The sequence below is a fragment of the Chiloscyllium punctatum genome, chromosome 5 (genome assembly GCF_047496795.1).
Source record: "Chiloscyllium punctatum isolate Juve2018m chromosome 5, sChiPun1.3, whole genome shotgun sequence".
NCBI classification, from domain to species: Eukaryota; Metazoa; Chordata; class Chondrichthyes; order Orectolobiformes; family Hemiscylliidae; genus Chiloscyllium; species Chiloscyllium punctatum.
In genome coordinates, this window is record NC_092743.1 from 139249167 (window position 1) to 139275651 (window position 26485).

The following is a 26485-nucleotide window of genomic DNA, read 5'->3' on the forward strand; positions in this document are numbered from 1 at the left end:
ATCAAAAAGGGAGTGTAAACGCCCACACCCAATATATACATGGTCCACGGACTCCACAGCACCACAGAACAAGCAGTTGGGCTGGGAGTCCGTGAACCACCGCAATCTGCGGTTGCAGGGAACCACTGCGTGCGACCCTCATATTTATATCTATCAGCAAGGGTTCCCTGATTGGACTAGAATAAAAACCCCAATCAAGGCCCTCATATTCTATGAGATCCACCTGGCTTATCTTGTTGTAATCACAACATCCCTCTGCCTCTGAGTCTGAGGACTTGGGCTAGTTCTTATTTTTCCTAGCTCATCCTGGGGTGTTTCAGCACCAGGTCAGGTTCCTCCAATTCTGCCTTTGATGTGGGCGGTGTACAATCACCTCTTGCACTCAGAGTGTCTCGGAAGAAATTCACTCTCCTCTTCAGACAACAAAGGCAACGACATGCGCCATGCCAATCTCAGATTCCGAGGTATCTTCAACACATGAGAGAGAGAAAACCCATGAGTTCCATAATGGTTAGAAAGGCAGTCAAGGAGGCAGGCATATTACGCAGCCCCCCCCCGGCACTGTTTGTAAGTTTCATATGTTCCATGTGCTTGTTCAGAACTGTTGCACCTACTCAGATGTTATACATCACTGGATCGGACCTCACGTTGAGCATGCCTCTTACTCATGCAGGACCATTCCTATGGTTCCTGAAGTAAGCTGTCTTTCTTGCTTAGCAGAGTATTGTGTCCTGCATTGGCATTCCTGATGCTGTTTCACGCTCCACCCCCCAGGTCCAGGAAGATCAGATTTAATCTGTAGCAGAGTTTTCTTCCCATTAACAACTCTGCTGGAAATTCAACTTTAGGAAATACTCAAATGCCCTGCTGGTAAACAGTGATGCATTATCTGTGTCCAACACTTCCAAGAGTTCATATATGGCAAAAGATGTGTGCAGTTTTTCTAGTGTCATTCCTGTGTATGATGAATGAACACTATGCACATCTAGCCACTTTGAGTGGTCATCCACAATGATTAAGAACATTGAGCCCATGAAAGAGCTTGCCTAGTTAACGTGTAACCAAGTCCAGGGTTCACCCGGAGAGTCCCACAAAATGGAGAAGTAACTGGCTGTAAGTTTTGTCCTTTTTGGCACTCCAGGCAATGCCCCACCAACATAGCTCTATCTGCATCCAGTCCTAGCCACCAGACATAAGTTCTTGCCATCATCTTCATTTTAGAAACTCCTGGATGACATTAGTAAAGTTCAGGACAGAGATGAGGGGAAACATCTTCACCCAGAGAGTGGTGGCTGTGTGGAATGTTCTGCCCCAGAGGGCAGTGGAGGCCCAGTCTCTGGATTCATTTAAGAAAGAGTTGGATAGAGCTCTCAAGGATTGTGGAATCAAGGGTTATGGAGATAAGGCAGGAACAGGATACAGATTAAGGATGATCAGCCATGTTCATTTTGAATGCTGGTGCAGGCTCAAAAGGCAGAATGGCCTACTCCTGCACCTATTGTCTACTGTCTATTCAGCCACTGTCTGGAGGTGACCTTTGCTCAGGACAATCATTCTTGTTCTCCATAATAATATGCTGTAGTCTTCGGCAATTTGATCTCTCCGGGTCCAAAAAGGTTTCAATTCTGGTTGTGATGACCCTTTTGGTTTCCCTCATCGCTACCAGCTGTTTTAGTTTTGCTAGGACCAGATATTTCTGACATTGTCAGCTGTGACTGAAAATGTGTCCAGAAAATTTAAAATCATTAAGGACTCTTTCAGTGGCAGTACCACTGGTGGTGTACCTGCCAGCGGGATGCAGCTGAATACATCTACTTGTACTTGCCCTCCAGGATGGTGTTCTAACTTGTAATTATACGCCCTTACTATTAGAGCCTACCACTGAATTTGGCTTGATTCTGTGCATGACACCGCCTTGTCCTTTTTAAATAGACCTAGTAGGGGTTTTATGGTCTGTTTTTATTATAAATTTACATCTGTAAAGGTATTGGTGGAACTTTTTGACTCCAAATATGACTGTCAAACTTTTCTTCTCTATCTGGGCATTGTAACGCTCTTCTTCAGTCAAAGTCCTGGAGGCAAATGCTATTGGGCATTACTCTTCATTGGGGCATCAGTAACCAGTGAGCAAAAACTCCCCCATGATCGCTTGAGAACATGGTATGCCAACACCTTGGAAGATGATAGCTGTTTCATGACTTCACTGAAAGCTCTGACTTGGCTACATGACCATTTACAAGGCTGACCTTTTTTTTAAAAGTTGATGCAAAAGTGCCATGATGGAGGCTGGGTTATGTATAAACTTTCCATAATAGTTCACCAGACCAAGGAAAGACCTAAGCTCCGATACTGATGTGGGAGCAGGGGCATCTTTGATCGCCCTCACTTTACTTTCTAATAGGTGTAATCTAGTCCTATTGATTCTGTAGCCCAAGTAGATCACTTGGGGTGCCTGGAACACATTTTTTTTCCTTCCTAAGGCATAGGCCCGCCTGGGAGTTACATTTAGGACTATGTCCAAGCTCTCTTAAGTGCTCCTTATGGTCTTCCCTGTTATTGACATGTAATCTAAATAAGTGGGGTAGACCTTATAAACTGTCCTCCACTGTGCACTGAAAAATTGCACAGGTTGATAGTACCTCAATTGGCAGTCTCATATACTGGTACAAACCCTTATGGATATTAATTGTGGTTATATTTTTGGAAATCCTCATCCAACTACAATTGCAAGTATACATGGCTTATATCCAGCTTCATGAAGGACAGCCCCCCCAACCCCGCTAACTTTGCATTTTAATCCACTAAGTGAGGTATTGAGCATTATCGAAAAGCATTTTGTGTTTGTTTAAAATCCCCACAAAGGCAATCCTACCTGTTGGGCTCCAAAATTGATATGACTGATGCTGCCCATTCTGCACACTGGACTGGTTTGATGATTCCTTTGCTTTCCAGCTTTCCGATTTCTGCCTGTACATTTGTCTGTAAGGTAATTGGCTCTGGGCCGGCTTGTAGAATCACAAAGTTGCTTCCTGGTCAACATGTAAGGTGGTCTTGACTCTTTTGATAGTCCTTAGACCTTCTTGAAAATCTTCCAGGTATTTCATTAGGACTTCACTCAAACAGCCATTTTCCAATTGAAAAATATCGAGCCAATTCTAGTGAATCTTTCTCAAACAATTTCACCCCATCAAGTGTGGCCTCTTACTGCAATCAGTGGTAACTGAATCGGAACCAAAGTTGTACTCTTAATCTATGAAGGTTCCCTGGAATAGGTTCTCAGTCTGGCTGAGGTCTTGTGCAAACTAAAGGGTGGAGTCCAGAGTGAATTTTGTGAAATGGTGGTCCTGTGATCACTGAAAAGGCCGTACCGGAGTCCACCTGCATTAGAACTGGGATCCATTTAACCAGATGTTTATATTGATTGGTTCTGATTTGGATGTTGCTAAGCAATTTAACTGTTCCAAGCCAGATGTAGATGGGCTTTCCAGGCGATGTATTCTCCTGGATACCAGCCTATGAGTTGTCTTACTCAATCTAGTACTACTGAGAATCTGTTGCAGCAACTACAATGGCTTCTAGCCCATTTCCTGAAGAAAATGTTAATTGTTTGGCAGAGGCTTGGCCTTGTTTTGGGGTTTTGCTTTGGCCTGACATAGAGTCCCACTGTTCAGCATATGCCTTGAGTGAGGCTATCCAATTGCCTTTACTCAAGTGGTGTTCCCCAAGCTCAACCGGACTGAGGGCAGGTGAGGGCAGAGCAGCAGACATGATCTATATGGACTTCAGTAATACGTTTGATAAGGTCCCTCATGGTAGACTGGTTAGCAAGGTTAGATCACATAGAATAGAGGGAGATCTAGCCATTTGGATACAGAACTGCCATGAAGGTAGAAGACAGAGGATAGTGGTGAAGGATTGCTTTTTAGACTGGAGGCCTGTAACCAGAGGTGTGCCACAAGGATCACTGCTGGGTCCATTGCTTTTCTTCATTTATGTAAATGATTTGGATGTGAACATAGGAGGTATACTGTTAGTACGTTTGTAGATGACACCAAAACGAGGTGTAGTGGACTGGTGAAGAGGGTTACCTCAGAGTACAACAGGATCATGATCAGGTGGGCCAATTGGTCAAGGAGTGGCAGATGAAATTTAATTTAGATAAATGTGTGGTGCTACATTTTGGAAAAGCAAATCAGGACTGGACTTGTACACTTAATGGTAAGGTCCTAGGGTGTGTTGGTGAACAAAGAGACCTTGGAGTGCAGGTTCATAGATCTTTGAAAGTGGAGAGTCAAATAGATAGAATAGTGAAGAGGGTGTTTAATATGCTTTCCTTTATTGGTCAGAGCATTGAGTATAGGAGTTGGAGGTCATGTTGCGGTTGTACAGGACATTGGTTAGGCCATTTTTGGAATATTGTGGGCAATTCTGGTCTCCCTCCAATTGCTCCCTCCAATTGGAAGGATGTTGTGAAACTTCAAAGGGTTTAGAAAAGATTTACAAGGATATTGCCAGGATTGGTGGATTTGAGCTAAAGGGAGAGGCTGAATAGGCTGGGGCTGTTTTCCTTGGAGGGTCGAAGGTTGAGAGGTGACTTTATAGAGGTTGAGAAAATTATGAGGGGCATGGACAGGGTAAATCAACAAGGTCTTTTCCCTGAGTTGGGGGAGCCCAGAACTAGAGGGCATAGGTTTAGGGTGAGAGGGGAAAGATTTAAAACGGACAAATGGGCAACTTTTTAACGCATAGTGATGCGTGTATGGAATGAGCTGCCAGAGGATGTGGTGGAGACTATATGATTACATTTAAAAGGCATCTGGATGGGTGTATGAATAGGAAGAGTTTAGAGGATATGGGCCAAGTTCTGGCAAATGGGACTAGATTAATTTACTTTAGATTATCTGGTCAGCATGGATAAGTTGGACTCAAGGGTTTATTTCCGTGCCTTACATGTGTATGACTCTATGACTTGTGAGGTAGTCCAATTCCAACTCGATACCCTGCAACTCATATGCTCCACTTACTGCATTTTCCAATGATAAAGCCAGTTGTAGAGCCTGATTGACATCCAATTGGGCTTCAGGTAGTCAGTGTTATGCATTAACCCCACATACCAAACAGTTTCTTAGCACCTCATTAATGTTTAAACCAAAGATCAAATTCTGCCAGTCATCTTACCATCGGCAAAAATCCCAGTACGAGCTCTCCCCATTCTCAAATTGCTGAGTAAAACCAATAGTGTCTCAAAATTAGAATAGGCTTGGGGTTGTCATATTCCTTAACTAAATCTGTCAACTCTTGAAACGCTTTAGTACCTGATGCCTCAGGGAAAGTTAGGCTCCTAATAAGTGAAAAAGCTGCAGGTCCACAAGCTGTCAGGAGAATTACTTACTGCTTTTCATCTGCCCCAATGTTATTCATCCGGAAACAATGTTGCATTTTTCCACGTACTGGGCCCAGTCTTCAACAGCAGGATCGAACAAGTCAAGTTTCTCAAATATGATGCCATAAATGTTTACCCCAACTTAAAGACAATTGTTGCAAGCCAGTTTCTTCAGGAATGTGATTTATACTTGTCACCACTAAAATAATTCCACAGAGACTGGTATCCTGTCATCAAGTCACTCTTTATTTACATATGGAGAGTGCTTGGCACTGATCCAGCTCCCTCAGAGCCAACTGTCAGAGTGAACAGAACGTCTGACACTCCTTTTTATATTCTTTTTTCTTTACACTCCTTTTTGTATCTGTCAGCCAGGGTTCCCTGATTGGAGCAGATTAACAGCCCCAATCAGGGACTTCATTTTGAATGAGATCCACCAGGCTGACCTCATAACAATCACAACAGCTACCTTATATGCCTTTCTTGGCCTTACAATCTTAAATGCCTTCCTCCATTGGTGCTGTCTGATGCTGACCTTGCAGCTTCAATTGTCCTTATCTGCTTCTCCAAAGCTTTTGGAAAATTGGATATCTAAGAACCATTGATATTTGATCAAGTGAACTGTGTTAAAAAGCAAGCAATGATATCAGAACTGAATATCATATGGAAACGCTTTTTTTCATTTGTGCATTGCCATGAGCAATTAACACTTAACAATTAGCCCTTAATGATCTGGTTTGAAGATATTATTTTTAAGCCCAATACTATACCTACCCAACCCCATTGGTAATCCTTGCTCTTCTTCTGCTCCACTCCCTGCAGCACAGTTCAACAATGACAATCACTCATGTCAAACACTGTTGCTCAGAGCTGATTTGTTCACACCACCTTTCAACAAACACGATTTGGGTACTACGAGTATCCCATGTGTTACTGAATTATTGCTGAAGATAGGATTTATTTCAAAAAGAATTACATAATGAATATTCACGAATGTAAATATAATACAAGTAGGAACCCAGCACAGGACAAGCTGCCCCACCATAGCAACACTACTAACTTAATTTTTTATTCTGAATCAGCCATTATGATTTCATAATTTCGGCTCCCACCTGATTAATTCACTTAGCTTGCCACATTTCCCATTAGCAGAGTCTTTATGAAATTCTACCATGGGAGTGTAATTTTTTAAAAGCACTCCATCCATTTATTTTGACAAATAATGATAAAAGACTGATCTTCTGACAACTTTTTAGGAGTTAAAAATGACATCTGTAAACAGTTTGAAATGTATTTATATTCCACTATGTATACTTGGAATCGCTAAGATAGCCATTATTCTCCACAAAATACTTGTCATAAAATCATTACTATTGATGTGATTGTATTCACCTGTATTGATGTAATTATTGTAAATTAAAATGGAACCAATATAGACAATAAGAGATAAATTAAGAGTGATAGAAAATTTTTATTTTATAACATCTACAGAGTTCTTTTTATTTATATAGAAATCCTTGTGTGTTTTGAATATCAAGAAGAATAATATTGATGAGATCAAAGAATTGGCTTGTCTTGGGAACCTGACTCAGTTTATAGCTGAAGACAATCGTATTCAAGATATAAAGGTAATCTTATTTCAAAAGCATACTTTTAAGGAAGTCTCCACATATCGTTCTTTATTCACAGCTTCAAAAGTCAGGAAGCAAACCATAATTAGACCTTTACATCTTTCAGATAAGACTTTAAATTGAGGCCCTGTCTACTCTCAGGTGGGCATAAAATAAAATGATGTTCTTTAAACGAATGGAAGAAACTTTTCCTTTATGTCCTGGCAAATATTTATCTTTCAATAAATATCACTAAAGTGGATTATCTGTCTTTGTTGTTAGTATGAATTTAGAGTGTCATTTAAATTATATTTATTCATTGATGGGATTGCTGGTAATTGTTGCTTATTCCTCATCACTCTTAAACAGAGTGGCTTGCTGGGCAATTTCAGAAGACATTTAAAATTTTAGGTTCATATTTGGGCCAGACCAGGCAGATTTCCTTCCCAAAGAGGCATAGAGATCCACATGGGTTTTTTATGTTTGATTATAGTTTCATGGTCACCATTAACAAGACTTTCAATTGTATTTGAATTCCACCAGCTTCTGTGATAGGATTTGAACCCATGTCCCCAGACCATAAACCTGGGCCTCTGAATTACTCATTTCATTCCATTACGAATAATCATCACCCCCCCCTCCATAAATCTATAAAATGTAAGGGCAAAAGTAAACCATTCAGCCCATCGACTCTGCTCCACCATTCAACAAGGTCATGGCTGACCTAGATAATCCTCAACTCCTACTCTTGCTGCATTGCCTATAGTTCAAGAGTAATTACGTTTGCAAAGTACGTCATTGGTTGTAAAGTGCTTCTGGACATATTGAGGTCATGAAAGATGCTCTCTAAATTCGAGACTTGCTACTATTCTTATTTGGTAATACTTAATTTCACCACTTTTAAAAATTACATACCAAATTGGTTAGACAACAGAAGGTCCATTAGCTATTCCCTCTCAACTGTTCTTTCCCACAGCTCTGCAATTTTTTTTCTCTTTGGATGTTTATCCAATTCCCTTTTCAACAGCCTCCATCATTCTGACTTTCCCTCTATCAGCTGTGTTCAAACAAAAACTTTTCCTCATGCAATATTTGGTTCATTCCAATTATCTTTGATTCCTGCCCCTCTGCCAGTGGGAATAGTTTATCTATATTTATTTTAACTAGATTCCTCATTATGGGCAGAAAAGGACCAGCTGCTCCTTCAAGACTGCTCCACAGCCACAATGATTGTGGACCAGGCACTTCATAGAATCATTGATTGATAATAGCCATTCCTGTGCGGAGTCTGCAATTCACTTAGTGCCAATTCCTCACTTTTACCTATAGCCCTGCAATTGTATTCCTCTTCAGATAATGAAGCAATTCTCTTTTTAAAACATTAATTGAATCTACTACCACCACATGCTCAGGCAGATCCTAACGATTTAGGTGAAGAAACTTTTTGTTATGTTGCTGCAGCTTCATTTGCCCATCTTAAACTGGTGTCCTCTGGTTCTTGAACCATATATCAATTCACCACTTTTCCCCTCACCGCTCTGTCCATCCCTTGTACGATTTTGAAAGGCTTCATCAATTCTTATTTTAATCCACTCTGCTGTAAGGAGAACAGCTCCAGCTTCAATCTGTTCAAATAACTGAAGTTCCTCTTTGGTAGAATCATTTTACGAAATATTTTCTACATTCTTTCTAATATGTGATGTCCAGAACTGAATGTAATACTCATCTGAGAATGAACCATTGCACAATACAGGTTTATCCAAGCTTCCTTTTGTATTCAATGCCCTTATTTTTGAGGGATCCCATTTGCTTTCCTGCTCTTTCAACTTGTCTTGTCACCTTCAGTTTTGGAGCATATGTTTACCTCTAAGTTAGGTCCCTTTGCTTATGCAACCCATTAGAATTGTACCCTTTGATTTATATTTATTCTTATAGACAAAATCACTTCATATTCCTCTGCATTAAATTTCATCTAACACTTCTTTGTCCATTCCAGCAACTTGTCTATGTCCTTTTGAACTTGAACACCACTCTTTCCTTTGTTCACAATATTTTCAGGTTTGTGTCATCTGCAGCTTTCGCAATTGTATCCTGCATATCAAAGGTTTGGCAATTAATAAATGTCAAGAAAGGCAAGAGCCTTTATCCCGACCCCTGGGGAACCTTACTAAAAACATTCATCTAATCTGAAAGACATTTAGCACAGCTGTCAGCTTCCTGGCAATGAGCAGTCAACAGGTTTCATATCCATGTCTAACTTTTTTCATAAGTCTGTTGTGCAGCACTTCATCAAATGTCTTTAGTAAGTCCATGTGCACCATATCAACTGCCTTTCCTTCATCAACCTTTGCTATTACTACATCAAAAAAGCTCAGGAAAGCTTTCCCTCCAATCCTATGCTGGCATTCTCCTAATTAGCCAGATTTTCCCAAGTGACTGTTCATTTTGCACTGGATTAGTGCCCCACCACTGAGATTAAATTGACTGACCTTGCTATGCCAAGCCTCTAATTCAGCACCGCCCTCTTGACCTGTCCATCATCTTGGTAAAAACAATGACTGCAGATGCTGGAAACCAGATTCTGGAGTAGAGTGGTGCTGGAAAAGCACAGCAGTTCATGCAGCATCCGAGGAGCAGGAAAATTGACATTTCGGGCAAAAGTCTGTATTCCTGATGAATGGCTTTTGCCCGAAATGTCGATTTTCTGCTCCTCGGATGCTGCCTGAACTGCTGTGCTTTTCCAGCACCACTCTACTCCAGAACTCTGTCCATCATCTTTCCCATCTATCTGATCCACCCTCCTATCCAACCTATCACCTTCTCCCCACCTTCATCTACCTATTGTATTCTCAGCTACCTTCCCACTAGCCCCACCCCTTCCATTTATCTCAGAGCCCCCAGCCCACAAGCCTCAATCCCTTGGGCTTATGCCCAAAATGTCGATTCTCCTGCTTGTTGGATGCTGCCTGACCTGCTGTGCTTTTCCAGCACCAGACCCTCGACTCTTGCTACATCATTTTGTTTTGAGCGTCAGCATAACATTTGCAATTTTCCAGGCCTCTGGCAACACTCCTGCATCTAGATTTGGAAAATTATACCCCTGATCTCTCTGCTTATCCACTTTTTAGTCTTCCCTATGTCTGCATCCTCCCTCTATCTAGTCATTATTTTGAGGAGGCAAAACAAGTAAACACTCAGGGACAATAAAGAAGAAATGGGCCATTGCAACAAGAGTGACTGGATGCAGTTATGAGTTGAGTACTGTGAACTAGTCCAGAGTTCCCCAGTAGCTTCCTGAAACAATCCACTGACTAAAATAAAGGGCAACTTTAAAATTTAGGACTGCATAATTGTATTTCTACCGAGTCCTTACGACCACAAAGCTTGGCCCAGCAGCTGGCATAGGAGTGATGTAATGGCTCAGGAGTTCCCTAATTATGTTCTGTGTTGGCTGTCAGTCATTTGAGATTGCAGCGTCTAGGCCTGCAATTCTCTTGAATTAAGTGTTTATTATTTTGTGTCCTTTGAGTTTTCATACTCTGCTTCTTAATGTATTTTCTCTTTTCTCTTCAATCGTTATCTGGCTGAAATTCTAAAGCAAGCATGGTGGGATACCTTAACTAATTTGAACAATTTTTAAAAAATATTAAGAATGCCATTCAGCATTTTTCATGTATTCTTAACTGATTTCCTGTTTATTTTGATTCAATAAGAGCAAGAATACTTTGCAGAAACTATGAGGGACCGGAGAGTGATGGCTTTGTGGCATTATTGCTAGACTATTAATCCAGAGTCCTTGCCATAATTTCAAAAAATATATGACATGTTTACAAACCTAATACTGCCATGAATTTATCCACACCAAACTGCAAAGATTCTAAAAGAGAGATATTGCAAAGTAGATAACAAGTGAAAACTTTGCGTTAGTTGCTATAAATTGTTAAAAGTTAAACTGCAGAAAAAAATTGTTCTTCAATATATTTTCCAAGGTACTAAATATATGCAACCTTAGCACATAATTGATTTGGCTGTAGACTGTATCAGAGAAGATAAATTTATCCTCTTCACAATTTAGTCAGGAACAAGCTAAAAAATATAGATTTTTCTTAAAGTGATTATGACAGAAAGTCAGCTGGTGACAAATTGGTGTCTGCAGATGCAGTTAACAGAGTTGAACAAGACAGGCAAGATAAAGATTGGAGCACAGTGGTCAAATACAGGTTCATAACTAGGCATCATTAGCTGAAGAAAAGTCTGCTGCAGTGTTTGCTGAGCCAGTTGATTCTCATGCCTTGAATATAATTTGCTCTTGAGTATTTTCTGGCAGACCTCTGAGTGATGAGCGTGACACGATCATTTATCAAAGCAAACAAAACCCCCTAAAGTGAGTCCCTTTAGAACTGATTATTGAATAGTTGGAAAGTGGAACCACTTTAGTAGAGGCAGCAAGGCAATGTACAATAAAATCAAGTCCAAAGGGTAATCATATTTCCACTAGGACTAATAGTCTGTTAGATAAACACTCTTCTTGAGATACTTGTCTTGCTTGAAAATGAGTTAGCTGTCAGCTAAATCAACCAAGCTTCTTTATACAGGTTGTATTCAAAGATAAATGAGTGCAGATGTCTTTTTTGTGTTGCTTTAACTTTGTAAACAAGTTTTTTTTGAAAAATAAACCTGAAATGAAGGTACAAAATCATTATGTATGTAATATTCACAACAATGAAATAAATCATGCTTAAAGTTTGTTATTATAGTTCTTGCAACACAGAATTTGTTCTTTGAAAATATCTTGTTTTAATGCACTAATATCTTTTTAATTAAATACTGTAATAAGTGCCATTTTTGCATTAGATCCTATTACTTATGTAGGAGATTACATTACATGAATCCTTTAAGGTCATATAAATGGCCATTGGATAAACATATGGACGATAATAGAATAGGTTAGGTTAGATGGGCTTTGGATTGGTTTTACAAGTCGACACAACATAGAGGACCGAAGGGCCTGTACTGCGCTATAATATTCTATGTTCTATGTTATTATTGTGAAAAGCTATTTCTTTTGTTTCTGTCAATTCAAGATTTTATAAAAGCATGAAACATTTTGAATTTCAACTTTATTGAGAAATTATACAAATTGACAATTAAAAGGGAGGTAAATTGCATGTACAGATTTTAAATCTTCAAATCTTTGATTTTTCAAAAATCCAGGAACTGGAATATGTCTTGAGCCAATGGCAAAAACTCTGGTATCTGAACCTAAGTGGAAATCCTGTGTGCCAGAAAGCAAAATACAAGGATAAAATAATGGTGTTGTCTACAAGCCTAGGTAAGGAATTTTAAGTATTATTTTCAATATTCCTTGACTGAGAATAGAAATAACATTCATTTCTAATAAGTGGGGATTTGCTGGTGCTTCATTCAATTCATTTTTACAAACCACAAAATACTGTAAAGCTATCCAAATGGCCTGAATTTTTCAATGGACATAGATGGAGGTTGCTCATGGGAACCACGCAAAATTCCTATCCAAGTAGGCTCTGACAAATTGAAGATTCTGCTGGGCAATACTTCAACACCTGGAACCGCTGAAATGGAGGGTTTTGCTCCATTTAAGTGGATAATTACTCAGGAAAATTACCTGGGTGGGACAGTGGCTCACTGGTTAGCACTGCTGCCTCACAGCACCAGGGATTCAGGTTTTATTCCAGCCTCCAGCAACTGTCTGTACGGAGTTGGCATATTGTGTCTGTGGGTTACCTCCGGGTGCTCGAGTTTACTCTCACAGTCCAAAGATGTGCAAGTTAGGTGGATTGGACGTGTTTAATTGCCACAGTGCCCAGAGATGTGGAAGCTAGGTGGATTATCCATGAGAAATCCAGGGTTATAAGAATAGGATAGGGTGGGTGGGTCTGGGTGGGAAGCTGTTTGGAAGGTCAGTGTGGACTCGATGGGCTGAATGGCCTGCTTCATATTGTAGGGATTCTGTGAATCTATGAGAATACAGGCTATGAAATACTAAGTCTAACTCCTAAATAAGTATTCAGTTGACCCCTAGCTTACCTCTCACACACCCATTTACATCTACCCAAGACCCCTTACATTCCCAAACCCTGACCCATCACCCCCTTCCTCCTCCAGGACCTGACCATTAGTGTACTTGAAATTGCTCCCCCAAGTATGCCTTGGAGCCGGCACTCTCCAAGACCTGGCCCAACCCCAATCTTCTTTCCAATGTTAGACTTGACCACACCCCTTATGCCACTGAGTCTATACCAATACCATCCCTCACTCCAGATATGAAAACAGGCCACCCCCCAAGGACTCAGCAAACCCCAGGAAAAAATGTCTGCACAGTCCCCAGACTCAGTATCTCCCATCTATCCTGACCTATGCTAAACATTCTATCACTTACCTACTCCCCGTTACCTTGTGCCTGAGAGAAAAGAATGTAACAAAGCTGTGGAAGACATGAGTTTAGGCAATGCATCTAAAGTAATAGTAAGCTGAGTTAGAGTTCTGTTTTAAGAGTCCTGGGGAAGAAAATTGAAGAAAGTAGCATTTGATGAACGTGCAGTAATTTGCCAAAAGCAAACCAATTACAATCATACCAGTTAAACAAGAAACTTTAGCATAGAGGTAAAGTTTGTTTAGATTTGAGTGACAGTAGGAGTATTGCTGAGGTAAAATGGATGTATCTTTCATTGTGATGTTTATAACGAGATTGATCCAAATATTCTTGTGGAGTCTAATAAAGTTTGCGCTTAGATTACTTGGAATAGGCTCTTCGGCCCAACAAGTCCACACCAACCTGCCAAAGCGCACCCATCCCCCTACACCTAACACTACAGGCAATTTAGCATGGCCAGTTCACCTAATCTGCACATTTTTGGACTGTGGGAGGAAACTGGAGCAAACCCACGCAGACACGGGGAGAATGTGCAAACTCCACACAGTCAGTTGCCTGAGGCAGGAGTTGAACCCAGGTCTCTAGCACTGTGAGGCAGCAGCGCTAACCACTGTGCCACCGACAAGAACTGTTGAGTCCTCCCCAGCGGGGAATTGAACCCCGGTCTCCTGCTTGACAGGCAGGGATACTAACCACTATATGACCGAGGACTTCCTGTATGTTCTTTTATTAGAAGTACATGGGTAGCCAGTTTAGTGACTGACCTCCATAGAAAACAAAAATGAAAATAAAATGTATTGTCTGACAAACTAGGTTCCACTCTGGGATCTGATTTGTCCAGAATTACCAATGAGTGAGACCATTGAAGTGAATGCCATGTTTGCATGCTATGTAAATCTTGGCACATCCTGAGATATGAATTTTCATAAAGTCTAAATCTTTCTTAAAGAGCTATCAGAGGGCCCTCTTGTGGCCCTACGGTAGTGTCCGTACTCCTGGAATAGGAGGCCCAGGTTCAAGTCCCATCTGTTCCAGAGTGTGTAATGACATCACAGAACAGGTAAATTTGAAAAATAGGTTAAATATTTAAAAATCTTTAAAAAAACCTAAAGAGTTATCAGAAATATTCCTACGTGCTTTAATAGTAATCAAATTTGACAAGTCATTTATAATAAATATTTTAACTGTGAAGTGTTCAGAAAATAATAGAAGAAATATGCCATCTGCAGAATTATTGAATAATATTTATAGTTTGAATCTCTATAGCGTCATATTTATTCAGAACTTGAGAGTTGAATAAATTTCGAACTTTGATATTTGAATAATTGCTGAAATTGCTCAAATTTTTCACATAAAACACAAGATTAAAGATTTAAAATCAAACAGAAAGCTACAATCCCAATAATCAGCATTTATAGAATCCTTACAGTGTGGAATAAGCCATTTGGTCCATTGAATCCACACTGACCCTCCAAAGAGCATCCCACCTACTCCCACTCCTTCCCTGTAACCCTATATTTCCCATGGCTAATCCACCTAACGTGCACACCATGAACACAATGGGCAATTTAGTATGACCAATCCACCTAACCAGTACATCTTTGGACTGTGGGAGGAAACAAGAGCACCCAAAGGAAACCCCTGCTGACACAGGGAGAATGTGCAAACCCCACTAGGACAATTGCCCATGAGTGAAATTGAAGCTGAGGCAGCAGTGCAAGTCATTGTGCTGCCCCTTTACCCCAATTTTTCATAGTCTTCATCTATATGTTCCTTTATAGTACTCAAACATCAGGGAGAGAATTCTCTTCTGTCTTATTTATTGTGTTTTATTAAGCTGTGGCTTCAATTTCCTAGAATCGGATTTTCTTTTCTTTGAATCTTCGTACAACTAAGCTTAAATATTATCAGCTTCAAATACCTTTGCAAAGTTTTAACCAAACACTCTGGTCTGAAACTTAAAACTAAATCCTTTACATTGAGATAACTTACTTGATAATTCTAAACTAGCTCCCTTCTTCAGGAGCAACTGTCTTAGACAGACAACTTCAGCCAAGACCTCTGCAAAACTCCCATTATGAATCAAAAAATACTTGTTCCAACGTATTTTGTAGGTATTTTCCTAAGGCAAAAGAAATCTCTGGATCCTTCTATCTGAAAACTAACGCACAATTGTTCACTCTGTTTGCTCATAAAACTCACCCCGCTGAAAACAAAACACCATTATTCTCTAGGAAATCTCTCTCTCATATTGAATTTTAAAAGAAATCACCATGGCTACAAAATACTTAGAAGCTAATCATTAAATCCTTGCATTGAAACAGACGAAGCTCACATGCCATAAGTTAAAGATCCAAATTCTTTAACACAGACGTCATTAAAATACCTGTAAATCACACACCTTATATATCACAATGATGTAGCTTACTTCTCTTGTTGGACAAAGCAGACAGAGATAAGGTTTTGCTGTGCTTTATTGCAAAAGCTATTAGCTACAATTCATTGGTGTATGGGTCAGTAAGTGGCCTGTGCACACATTCCCTCCATGTTCAAGAGTGCAGCTTGAGGCTCTTCAGCTAGTGTGTCTTCTGGAGGGATTGTAATTAAACTGAGTCAATCATGAAATGTTAGTTTCACTACTAATTGCTGTCTCTCCTTCCCCTTTGAGGCTGAAAAAGCATGGTAATTGATGCTGCACATAAAATTTCTCTTATCCACCATGCAGTTGTAATTACAGTTCTAAACTTCTAACATTTTATCTTCTACTTGCATATTCAAAGTTAGTTTAAAATAGAAGCTGGGTTCTCTCATCAGATATCCATTTTTACTCTACTTAAATTACTTGTGATTTGTTATACAATAAGTGCCTGTATGAAGATAGTAGTAGCCAACTTATTTACATATTTTTACCCAAAATTGACATATGAGGTTGAAGGCAATTTCACACGTGTTGTTTAATTAAGATTGGAGGAACTGCTGCAGAAGATGTGGTTCTGGTCCTACTGACTCTACTTTAAATACTTTGCACACTAATTCCCTTTGTTAAGCATGATAATCCAACCTGATCAACTAGTATCATTGTAACCATTAAACAAGTGAATAATCATATTATTATCGATAAAAGTTGGAATTCAATAATTTTCTGATGTTATTTATAACATAGGCAAGCCATTTAAAATTATTTTAAAACATTTGCTTGGAATCTTTAGCTTTTCCAGGTCAAGATCTAACTTTCTCATCCCCTGTGTCAACATTGTTCTGGATCACTCTTTCTTTAAGCTTTGAGTATGGTCATCTGCTCAAATTTTCTATATTTGTTTTTCTTTAAATTTCACATTCTTCATTTTCCTAATTTGTATTATAAATCACTGTATCCCACTATCCAAAATCTCTGAATAGCACTGACTCAGATTTATGTTCCCTAGTTTTATTTGACATGCTGTAGTTCTTCACCTTCAGGACCACTTCACCCTATAACACTAAAATAACATCAAACATGGACTTAAAATTCACCATCTGTCCCTTCATTTGGATCCATCTTGAAGATACTACTTACTAGGTGGAGAGGGGGAGCAGCCCCAAGTCATGGTCCACATAGGCACGAACAATATACGTAGGAAAAGGGATGGAGATTTATGGCAGAAATTCAGGGAGTTAGGGTGGAAGTTGGAGCTAGAACAAAAAAAGTTGTTATTATCTCTGGTTTGTAGTCTGTGCTACGAGCTAGCAAAACGAGGAATAGGAAGAGAGAGAAGTTGAATATGTGGCTACAGGGATGGTGCAGGCAGGAGGGTTTCGGATGCCTGGATAATTGGGGCTCATTCTGGGGTAGGTAGGACCTCTACAAACAGGATGGTCAGCACCTGAACTAGAGGGATATCAATATCCTGGCAGGGAAATTTGCTAATGCTCTTCAGGAGGGTTTAAACTAATTCAGAAGGGGGATGGGAACCTAAATTGTAGTTCCAGTGTCCAGGAGTTTGAGAGTAATGAGGTCAAGGTCGCAAGAGTGCACCGGCAAGCAGGAAGGTGGTTTGAAGTGTGTCCACTTCAACGTTAGGAGCATCTGGAATTAGGTGGGTGAACCTGCAGCATAGAATGGTACCTGGGACTTCGATGTTGTGGCCATTTCAGAGACATGGATAGAGCAGGGACAGGAATGGTTGTTGCAGGTTTCGGGATTTAGATGTTTCAGTAAGAACAGAGAATATGGTAAAAGAGGGAGAGATGTGGCATTGTTAGTCAAGAAAATATGTTTGAAGACTCATCCACTGAAGTAGTATGGGCTGAGGTTAGAAACAGGAAAAGAGAGGTCACCCTATTGGGAGTTTTCTATAGGCCTCCGAATGGTTCCAGAGATGTAGAGAATCGGATAACAAAAATGCTTCTGGATAAGAGTGAGAGTAACAGGGTAGTTGTTATGGAGGTCTTTAACTTTCCAAATATTGACTGGAAATACTATAGTTCAAGTACTTTAGATGGGTCAGTTTTTGTCCAATGTGTGCAGGTATGTAAACACGCAAACAAAGAGTGAGGCCACATTGGATTTGGTAATGGGTAATGAACCAGGCCAGGTGTTAGATTTGGAGATAGGTGAACACTTTGATGAGAGTGACCACAATTTGGCTATGTTTACTTTAGTGATGTAAAGAGATAGATATATGCCGCAGGGCAAGTGTTATAACTGGGGGAAAGGCAATTACGATGTGATTAGGCAAGATTTAGGATGCATAGGATGGGGAAGGAAACTGCAGGGGATGGGCACAATTGAAATGTGGAGCTTATTCAAAGAACAGATAGTGCATGTCCTTGATAAGTGTGTATCTGTCAGGCAGGGAGAAAGTGGTCGAGCGAGGGAGCTGTGGTTTACTAAAGACATTGAATCTCTTGTCAAGAGGAAGAAGGCTTATGTTAGGATGAGACTTGAAGGCTCAGTTAGGGCTCTTGAGAGTTACAAGCTAGCCAACAAAGACCTAAAGAGAAAACTAAGAAGAGCCAGGAGTCGATGTCTTGGGCCAACAGGATCAAGGAAAACTCTAAAGTTTTATATAGGTATATCAGGAGTAAAAGAATGACAAGAGTAAGATTAGGGCCAATCCCGGCAGTAGTTGGAAGTTGTGTGTGGGGTCCAAGGAGATAGGAGAAGCGCTAAATGAATATTTTTTGTCAGTATTCACGCTGGAAAAAGACAATGTTGTCCAGGAGAAAACTGAGATAGACGCCTCTAGTCTAGACCGGATTGAGGTTCACAAGGAGGAGGTGTTAGCAATTCTGACAAGTGTGAAAACAAATAAGTTCCCATGGCCAGATAGGATTTATCCTCGGATTCTCTGGGAAGCCAAGGAGGAGATTGCAGAGCCTTTGACTTTGATCTTTATGTCATCATTGCCTACAGGAATAGTGCCAGAAGACTGGAGGATAGCAAATGTCCCCTTGTTTAAGGGGGAAGTAGAGACAACCCTGGCAATTATAGACCAGTGAGCCTTACTGTGGTTGTGGGTGAAGTGTTGGAATGGATTATAAGAGATAGGACTTACAATCATCTAGAAAGGGAGAAGTTGATTAGAGACAATCAGCACGGTTTTTGTAAAAGGTAGGTCATGACTCACAAACTTTATTGAGTTCTTTGAGAAGGTGACCAAACAGGTGGATGAGGGTAAAGTTGATGTGGTGTACATGGACATCAGTAAGATGTTTGATAAGGTTTCCTGTGGTAGGCTATTGTACAAAATAAGGAGGCTTGGGATTGAGGGTCCCAAATTCCTGCTTTGGGTCAGAAATTGACTAACTGACTGAAGACAGAGGGTGGTGGTTGATGGGAATTGTTCATCCTGGAGTTCAGTTACTAGTGGTGTACTGCAAGAATCTGTTTTGGGTCCGCTGCTGTATGTCATTTTTATAACAGACATGGTAGAGAGCGTAGAAGGATGGGTTAGTAAATTTGTGGGTGACACTAAGGTCGATGGAATTGTGGATAGTCCTGAAGGATGTTGCAGGTTACAGGGGGGCATAGATAAGCTGCAGAGCTGGGCTGAGAGGTGGCAAATGGAGTTTAATGTGGATAAGTGTGAGGTGATTCACTTTGGAAGGGGGAACAGGAATAAAGAATACAGGACTAATTGTAAGATTCTTGGCAGTATAGCTGAGCAGAGAGATCTCGGTGTCCATGTGCATAGATCCAGCTTGATAGCGTTGTTAAGAAGGCGTGTTAGCTTTTATTGGTAGAGGGATTGCGTTTCGGAGTCACGAGGTCATATTGCAGCTGTACAAACTCTGGTGCAGCCACACTTGGAGTATTGTGTGCAGTTCTAGTCACCGCATTATAGGAAATGTAGAAACTTTGGAAAGGGTTCAGAGGCAATTTACTAGGGTGCTGCCTGGTATGGAGGGAAGGTCTTAAGAGAAAAGGCTGAGGGATTTGAGGCTGTTTTCATTGGACAGAAAAAGGTTAAGAGATGATTTAATTGAGACATATAAGATAAACAACAGGTTAGATAGGTTGGACAGTGAGGGCCTTTTTCCTCAGATGGTGATGGCTAGTATGAGGGGAAATAGCTTTAAATTGAGGGGTGATAGATAGAGGACAGATGCCGGAGGTAGTTTATTTACTCAGAGAGTCATAGGGGCATGAAAAGCCCTGTCTGCAACAATAGTAGATTTGCCAACTTTGAGGCCATTTAAATGGTCAGTAGATAAACATATGGATGAAAATAGAATAGTGTAGGACAGATCAGCTTCAGATTGGTTCCACAGGTTGGCGCAACATCGAGGGCCGAAGGGCCTGTACTGTGCTGTAATGTTCTATGTTCTAAGTGTTCATACTCCTAAGTGGTTTGTGTTCAAAGCCAAATTTTCCTCTTTTTTTCTTTGATTTTGCTGACTTTAGCAGGTTTCAATGTGTTTGACTCTATTCTTTTATTCTAAGTTCAGTTTCTCTGCAGAGTGTCAAGGCCTTGCTGATCTTACTGTTTACATTAACCATTTTGTACCATGCTGTTTGTCAATTAAGTGCAGGTGATGAAAATCGTTCTTCAGGGGAGGTGTTTTTTCTTTAATATTGAATTTATTTATCTTCAAAAGTAATTAGATCATTTTTATTCTCCACATTAAAACCCTGAAACTACGTGTATGTGTTTTATTATTTTCCAAGAATACCTTTAAATTTCCGGTAACTAGTCCCTTTAATGTTTTAGAATACTAACTTATGTGAATCTCAACATGATTAAGTATTATTATTATTTTTATGTCCAGGCTTAGTGGTTTTGGAATGCCTGCTATTTGATGTTTTACAGTAGTTTTCCTGTTTTCAACACCTCATTAACATATGGCTTGGATAGGTTCCATTATAAAGGGGCAAAGGATTTTTATTCCATCACTGTGCTACAATGTTGAAAATCTCCAGACAGATACACAAATTTTTGAAGGTGCTGGAAAACATGTTGCATTTGCAGTTATCTAAGAAACAAAGTAAGATCCAACCATCCCATTTCAGGCAGAATAGGTTAATTCATCAAACACCCCTGAAAATTCAGGAGCTTAAAATTTGATTATGTCTTGGGTATTATAAAATTTGTTCGAAACAAGGGTCACTGGATCTGCAATGTTAACAATATTAAATTTCTGTTTTTGTATAAAATTTGAAGAGCTCTGCTATCAGTTTAAATTGTGCAGCTAATTCTCTGCTGATTTAAAAGGGGGGGGGTGCAAACGTTCTTGGACATAATTACATCATCAGCACCTTTTCTTTCAGACAAAGACAAAAAAAATCCTTTTTTTCCTGAACAAAGGAAAAAAAATTGATGTCCCTTTCAAGACCCAGTCATAATTGAGCTTTAATACCTTCTGGTTCAGTATGTTCACAGAGCACCATTCCATATCACTTTCTTTCACCATTGCGAGTTGAACCAAACTGTAATCTCAGTGTCCCACTTACGTCTGAATGGAGCTTTCCACCATAAAATGCCTAATCAATCCTACATCAGGTAAATGATATATGTTACGAATTTTCTGACTAACTAACATACCTTTGAAGGGAAATGCAGTGCACTTGTATTAATCAAACAATGGCCTGCGCAGTAGTCTCCTGTACCCATGTGAGTGAACCCATTAATTTAAATGGCAAACTTACCTTTCCGGCAACTCTCTGGTCTCTGGTCTGGAATGTTACCTGTAATATGTTCGGGCCGCGGTAAACCATGAGTAACTGAAATCGTGGAAACCGATTCCGCGGCTACGGCGATCACCCTGTACTTCGCTGCTTATGTTCTATAAAATGCTCCCATAACACACATTATGGTCATCTACACAAGTGCAGCAGCAATCACTTGAAAGTCATTTCCTTTAAAAATTAGAGCTATTTTCATTTAGTTTTTGGAAACACTGCATGCCAGGGAAAGTTTCCAAGGGGCTGTTTCCACACTGTAGGGAATCTAATCTAATTTAAAAAAAAGTTACTGGTTTTAAATTAAATTCCTTATGGGATACGATCGCAATCAATGGTGAGGTGTGGACAAAAGGGGTGATGTCGGGACAGTGGCAGAGATATTGTCTGGTCCCAAGTGGGGTGCAGGTGGATGTTGAATCCTTGGGGATGGAAGGTTAGCAGGTCTGGTGTAGGGTCATGGCATTTAATCAGCTTCAGTAGCAGGGATGATAGGATCCTGGGATAGGAAGCAGATGTAAGGTAAAGGTGGTGTAAGGAGTTGAGGGAGATGTATGTAGTTGCGGTGAGTGCATGGTAACTTCAAAAATCAGTTAACTCATTACTCAGGAGTTAGTCCAGGATTTTAATTGCCTAACATTTTTTGGGTAAATAATAACTTTACTATAATGGAACCTTCTGAATTCTTCCATTTAAATTAATACTTCTAGAAAGCTGCAGGCATAGGGAAATTTCCCTACAGAATCTTAAACTTTCCAGGCAATTCTGCTATATCAGGGATTCTGCAACTCACTACCTAAGTTGCAGAAATGACTATCTTGCCATCAGAAAGCTCTTTCTCTCATTCTGAATTATCTGAAATATTCTGGATGATACAAATATATCAGCAAGTTGCATTTTTTAGGTCTAAATGTATGAAGAATTTAAAGGAAACATGATGAATCAAATACATTTCCCTTTTCAGAATCTGTACGCTTGAATTCTTGGCATACACAAGGCAATTAATTTAAAGTCAAATGGATCTAACTGAATTTGTAGACGCAATCACTTTTTGCCTTTCTGATGCATTGTGTTTCACACCTCTGCCCTCTGCATACATGTGCATTATCACTCAAGCCAACTTAACTGAACCTGTTTGATTTGGAGATGTCGGTGTTGGACTGGGATAAACAAAGTTAAAAAACACACAACACCAGGTTATGTCCAACAGGTTTAATTGGAAGCACACTAGCTTTCGGAGCATCGCTCCTTCATCAGATGATAGTGGAGGGCTCAATCCTAACACACAGAATTTATAGCAAAAATTTACAGTGTGATGTAACTGAAATTATACATTGAAAAATTGATTGTCTGTTAAGTCTTTCATCTGTTTGAACACCATGATAGTTTCACTTCTTTCATGTGTAAATCACAAAACCTTTTGTTAAAAAGTTGCATTATCAGGTTAGCTGTTAACAATGGTGATAGCTGGACAATATGTTGAAGGTGTTGGCCCCCCTGTGTTCTCTGTCTATGCCATGATGTTTAGATTGATTCTAATCTAAAAAGTGAGATAACGGAGTTTTAAATGAATTCATGCAGTTTTTGAGCTCAGAGTTCTACATGAATGCATGCAGCTTTTGAGCAAAGTACAATGTAACCCTGCAAGTACAAATTCACCACACAAAATATATGTGTGCATGTAGGTCTTTGTGTGTGTGTATCTGTCTGGGTTGGGGGTTGTGAGTGTGAGAAAGTGTATGTGTGTGTGTAGTGAGAATAGAATGTCTTAAGTGTGTGAGGGGATGCATGTGGGAGTGTGTGTGTCTGTAAGGGTGTGTGTGGGTGTCTGTGTGCACGTCTGTGTATATGTATGTCCGCGTGTATAGGAGTGTCTGTGTGTGTGTGTAGGAGTGTATGTGTGTGTGTGTATAGTGCAATGGTGGTCACCTGTAATGTGACAAGAACCCAAGGTCCCGGTTGAGGCCCTCCCTCCAACCCAGACAGACACACACACACACAGACAGACAAGGACCCGCATGCACACATATATTTTGTGGGGTGAGTTTGTACTTGCAGGGTTACATTGTACTTTGCTCAAAAACTGCATGCATTCATGTAGAACTCTGAGCTCAAAAACTGCATGAATTCATTTAAAACTCCGTTATCTCACTTTTTAGATTAGAATCAATCTAAACATCATGGTATAGACAGAAAACACGGGGCTAACACCTTCAACATATTGTCCAGCTATCACCATTGTTAACAGCTAACCTGATAATGCAACTTTTTAAAAAAAGGTTTTGTGATTTACACATGAAAGAAGTGAAACTATCATGGTTTTCAAACAGATGAACGACTTAACAGACAATCAATTTTTCAATGTATAATTTCAGTTACATCACACTGTAAATTTTTGCTATAAATTCTGTGTGTTAGGATTGAGCCCTCCACTATCACCTGATGAAGGAGCGATGCTCCGAAAGCTAGTGTGCTTCCAATTAAACCTGTTGGACTATAACTTGGTGTTGTGTGATTTTTAACTTTGTAAACCTGTTTGGGTATTCATTTGATTGGCAGTACCTGGAACTTGAAAGCTGAAATCTCATGTCAATTAATACAGCGCTCCAGTCCTCTCTGGTGCTGTATCCCTCACACCTACTTATCTTTGGTGGAGGGAAAAGCAAGAGATGACAGGAGTTAATTCAGATTGATTAACTCATGAAGCACAGCATTGATGATTTATACAGAAAAGATCTTGAGCCCAGGCCTCCAAAGTCACCAAGCCGTGGTCGTTTGCACTTTAGGCACCTCCTTGTTTGGGAGCTTGACCTCTGTGTTGTGTCTCTTCACTCTCCCTGCCATACTGAAGCCAAATGTAGTGGTAATTACAGCATCCAAGACTGAAAGCAAATGGTCTGAGCAGAATCCTTGAAATTGGCCTTATAACTTTAAAAAGCAGTCAAAAACTCATAGCATTTCTATGCACTATAGCAATAGCCAGAAGCTATCAATCAGCAATTATTCTGAAAGTTTTCTTTATTTGTTCATGCGAATGTTCCTAGCTAGGAAAACTTTTGTAATGCATTCCTAATTGCCATGGAGAAGAGGGGTGATAAGCTGTCTGTCTATTTGTTAGGGGAGACAATGGCCTAGTCTATTAACACTAGACTGTTAATGCAGAGACCCAGGTAATATTCTAAGCATTCCTGATGAAGGGCTTTTGCCCGAAACGTCGATTTCAAAGCTCCTTGGATGCTGCCTGAACTGCTGTGCTCTTCCAGCACCACTAATCCAGAATCTGGTTTCCAGCATCTGCAGTCATTGTTTTTACCTCTCTAATATTCCAAGCACCCAGGTTTGAATTCCACCATTGCAGATGGTGGATTGTGAATTCAATAAAAATCTGGAATTAAGAGTCTACTGATGACCATGAATCCATTGTTAATTGTCAGAAAAAATTCCATCTGATTCGGTAATGCCCTTTAGGTAAGGAAATCTGCCATCCAAATCTGGTCTGGCAGACATGTTGACTATGAACTGCCCTTAGGGCATTAAATGCTGAGCTAGCCAGCAAAGCTGTCATCCTGTGAATGAATTTTTAAAAAGTACTCCCGTGGAGTAGGTTTAAATGTCTGATTATGCATAGATTGATTTTCATTGTAATGGTTTTATGACATCTGAAGCCCAGAAAGAGTTATTACCTTGTAACACAATTATGACCATTAATTAAGCTAATTATAATACTTGCCTAAGAATAACATTGTAAATAAAAACAAAATCAGTTAGACCAAAAATGGGTTTTCTCCAAGAACTATTATTCTCAAATTAGGATATCACTTATAAGTATGACATTTTTACCTCTGTATATTTAATCACTCATTGAAGCCACCATGTACAATATGTTTGTTTCACTTAATGAGGTTATGAAAAATGATTGATGTGCTGGAATCACAATACTTTGTGCACGTTGATGAGTAATTATAGAACGTCTGTGCATGCACCAGGAATTCTTCATAATCAATGTAGTTTAGTTTGTTTAATTCCCTGATTTAAATCAGAATTATGTTGAGAAAATATGTTATTTAGCAGTAAGAGCACATTGGTTCTCTAGATTTCATGAACATCTTCATTACACAAATACTTCTCAGAATTTATAAAATATCTCAATTTCCAGAAACTAAGGATACCTAATGTGGTTCAGAAACAACAAAAAGTTACACATTTAAGCAGATACAGTAATATTTTGATTTATAGTATGTTATCTCGTATTTTATTAATGGTGTCAATAGTTTGTATAACTTGCCACTTATTGCAATCGCACTGCAGAAATATATAAATAAAGCAGTTGCGTTTGGGTCATTTCCAATTCATTGCATTTCAAAGTTATAAATGCTTCTTTTTTATTATGTTTGTTTACCATATTTGGTGTTTATTCATCATAAATAACAAATCTGATTTGTTTTATTGTCACTCATCATGCTTAAAGGACTAATTCTGTATCTGCTAGGATTGCATTTGAAAATTAGTTGATTTAAATAAATGAGCATCATATGATTTTTCTTGCATTCAGCCACCTTTTTATTGTAAAGGTATTTCCATTTTTATCTGCAGAGGTCCTTGATGGAAAAGAGATAAATAATACAGTCAGACAGTTTTTATTAAACTGGAAAGCTTTCCGAGAAGCCAAGAAGAAAATTGCCACGGAAAAGCCAGAGGAACAGGCTACCCAACAAACATTAGGTAGATTACATACATATTTTAATCATTTTATTTTTGATTAATCCAGAGAATGTTCTGGGGACCTGGCTTTGAATCCTGACACAGCGGATGGTGGAATTTGATTTTGTTTAAAAAGAAAATCTGGAATGAAGAATCTACTGATGACCACAAATTCATTGTCAATTGTCAGAAAAACCCATCTGGTTTGATTAGATTCC

The 26485-nt window shown here is 39.5% G+C and overlaps 1 protein-coding gene and 1 non-coding gene across 5 annotated transcripts in view; one reads left to right on the top strand and one right to left on the bottom strand.

Moving 5' to 3' along the window:
• Positions 1-26485, top strand: part of ppp1r42 (protein phosphatase 1, regulatory subunit 42) — a 98434-nt gene that overhangs the window by 20809 nt on the left and 51140 nt on the right. For 3 of the 4 annotated variants that reach the window (XM_072571496.1, XM_072571492.1, XM_072571493.1), the window contains exons 5-7: positions 6895-7011; positions 12208-12325; positions 26160-26288. In XM_072571496.1, coding sequence (XP_072427597.1) covers positions 6895-7011; positions 12208-12325; positions 26160-26288 — 364 coding nt within the window. The remainder of the gene's footprint in view (positions 1-6894; positions 7012-12207; positions 12326-26159; positions 26289-26485) is intronic. The other variant, XM_072571494.1, reaches the window with a different exon arrangement.
• Positions 14044-14115, bottom strand: trnad-guc (transfer RNA aspartic acid (anticodon GUC)). Its single transcript has one exon. It is a non-coding gene; the product is annotated as a tRNA-Asp (tRNA).